Source organism: Fragaria vesca, unplaced genomic scaffold (genome assembly GCF_000184155.1).
Source record: "Fragaria vesca subsp. vesca unplaced genomic scaffold, FraVesHawaii_1.0 scf0510687, whole genome shotgun sequence".
NCBI classification, from domain to species: domain Eukaryota; kingdom Viridiplantae; phylum Streptophyta; class Magnoliopsida; order Rosales; family Rosaceae; genus Fragaria; species Fragaria vesca.
Window position 1 is genome coordinate 8,420 of NW_004441161.1, and position 2,698 is coordinate 11,117.

A 2,698-nucleotide genomic window follows, 5' to 3' on the forward strand; every position below is an offset into this window, starting at 1 on the left:
ACTTTTGGTCTAATGCTAATAAGAAAAAGAATATGATATCATGTAATAGGTTTACTATATTGGTTTAATTAAATACTTTGTAATCCTCTATATGAAATGATTTCTATCAATGAATAGCACATCTCTCACCATTATCTTTGTTATCTCCTCTATTTTACGTTTCTCATCCGAACAATGAAATTTTGATTCAGTGTAAGATAGTGTATCCTTCTGCATTTGTGGCTTAATATATTAGAGGCATTCAATCATCTCTTCCAGAAAAAAACCCTCCTATAAGGCTATAATTCTATTCCGTGTAAGATAGTGTATCCTTCTCCATGTAAGACTCAACCTTTGTGGCTTAATATATTAGAGGCATTCAATCATCTCTTCTAAGAAAAAAAAAAACCCTCCTATAAGGCTATAATTCTACACCTAGCTTCGTTTGCCTCCCCCTTCACTGTGACAATGCAAATTAATAATGGCTTCTACGATATTTGCAACCGAGAAACGGGGCTACGGCGGCCCAGAAGGTTCGCTCGTCAGTTCTCCACGAATCAGGTTCTTATTTCTCTCTTTCTTTTATACCTAAGATAAAAGCTTAGTTTTGTAATCTCATATCCATCAACGTTTCAACACATGGTAGACTACCGTCGAGAAAAAAGAAAAAAAAACACATGAGCATACCCTAAAGGCCTAAACAGACAGTCTACCTCTGATCATTACGAATAAAATTTAACAATTTTTGTTTTTCAGGGAATTGTAAAGCAATTAAATATGTATGCGGAACTAAAAGGGCATAACGATCGTGTAAGCAGCATGGAATTCAACTCCAGCGGTGACCTCCTTGTGTCAGGGTCTTATGATAAACAGGTCATATTTTGGAACTGGGAAGCTAAATCTAGAAGACTCTCTTACGATCCTGGACACCCGGAGGAGGTATACCAAACCAAGATAATGCCTTTCACGAATGATCGGAGAATACTAACTGCATGTCGAGGTGGTCAGGTGAAACTTCTACTAACATATATATTGATGTTCCTTTCTCTTTTTTCTTCCTCACTAGTATACTTGCATGTTTCAGGATGAATGTCTTCTCCGCTTTCTTAAATTATTCTATCCTTTCTTTACAGGTGAGGCTAGGTGAGGTCTCAAAGGATGGCCAAGTTCATACAAAAAGATTGGGATCTCACAGAGGCGCTGTTCACAAGCTAGCTATAGAGCCTGGAAACCCCAACATACTTTACAGCTGTGGTGACGATTCTTTTATTCAACACGTACGTAGCTTCTTCTTATTTTCTTTATATATCTTACAGTTATTACTAGCAGATACCCTAGTTTTAGAGCTCACATTTTAATTTTGTGCAGTTTGATCTGCGAAACAGTTCTGCTACTAAGCTATTCAGTTGCAACAAATTGATAAGAGGAGAGCCGCATCCTGTCATGTTACATTTGTATCAGATGGTATTCGACCCATCGAATCCAAACTACTTTTGCCTAGGAGGCAATGATGCATATGCACGCGTCTACGACATAAGAAAATGCTGGCAGGGCGCATCTAGTAGTATGGTTGAACCTGTGAACACATTTTGCCCTGCTCACCTGATTCATCCAGACCATTTTATGATCACAGGGTTGGCATACTCCGACTCCGGTGAGCTGCTTGTGAGCTATTGTGATGAGCTCATTTATCTTTTCCAAAAGAATATGGGGTTGTGTCCCTCATCATTCCTACCTGAAGATATGGAGAAGCTTGACAAGCCGGAACAATTCGTTGGTCATAGAAATGCACACATATGTAGAGTGAGTTTCTTTGGGCCTAATGATGAGTATGTTATGAGTGGGAGTTATGGCGGCCATATCTTCATATGGAAGAAGAATGGAGGTGAACTTATTCGTGTTATGACCGGCCATTCTCCTCATGTACATGACACTCAGCCGCATCCACATAATCCGGTCATCGCCGCCTGCGGATCGGGATACAATCTAGAGCTCTGGGCTCCTATAACAAATGATGATGCATCTCCACTGCCTGACGACATTACACAGGTGCTTTCTCAATCTCTTGTATAGTATTTAAACTTAATTTCCTTCATATTAACTATTTGTTGCTACTGAACTGTTCGACTCCATGAAATTCCTAATGTTTGCTTTTTGTATGACAGATTATGGAGTCTAATCGTCAAGCTAGAAGTGATTTTTATATGCCGATTTTTCGCTAGACAATCGAAGAATGAGAAGAGGATTTTCACTAGCAAAGATTCTATTATTGAAGAGTGAAAAGATGATCGTCTGATGGTGATGCCGCTTCTGAAGAGTGTTGAGTAGGAAAATCCCCAGTAATTAGGTAGTGTAGGATTTCCAAGTCATCAAATTGTTAAAAGATATAGAACATCATAGAGTATCAATTATTCAATTACTACACCAAAAATCAATGCTTTTACAAACGAATTTCTTTAAGATTGTGATAAATAACTAGACTGTTACATCAATATATATTTTATAGGGGAATTTTCATATACACCCAATTTTAAAGAGTGGTTTTAAATAAAACCCACCTAATATTCCTATTTGATAGACATTTAAAATATATCAATTATGATAAATATTATGTCCTATTTTTTCTAAATTTTACACAATTGCCACCATTCAACTATAACATATTAATATAATAAATAAGTTTAATTGATGTTCTCTTAAATACCTTAATTATGAGTTT

General features: G+C 36.9%; 1 protein-coding gene across 1 annotated transcript; it reads left to right on the forward strand.

Moving 5' to 3' along the window:
* The first annotated feature begins 460 nt into the window (after positions 1–460).
* On the forward strand, positions 461–2,201 carry LOC101291393 (DDB1- and CUL4-associated factor 8-like). The gene is made up of 5 exons (XM_004309266.1): positions 461–520; positions 736–987; positions 1,113–1,256; positions 1,348–2,028; positions 2,145–2,201. The coding sequence occupies exons 1-5, from the start codon at positions 461–463 to the stop codon at positions 2,199–2,201; spliced, it is 1,194 nt and encodes a 397-aa protein (XP_004309314.1).
* Positions 2,202–2,698: the final 497 nt, after the last annotated feature.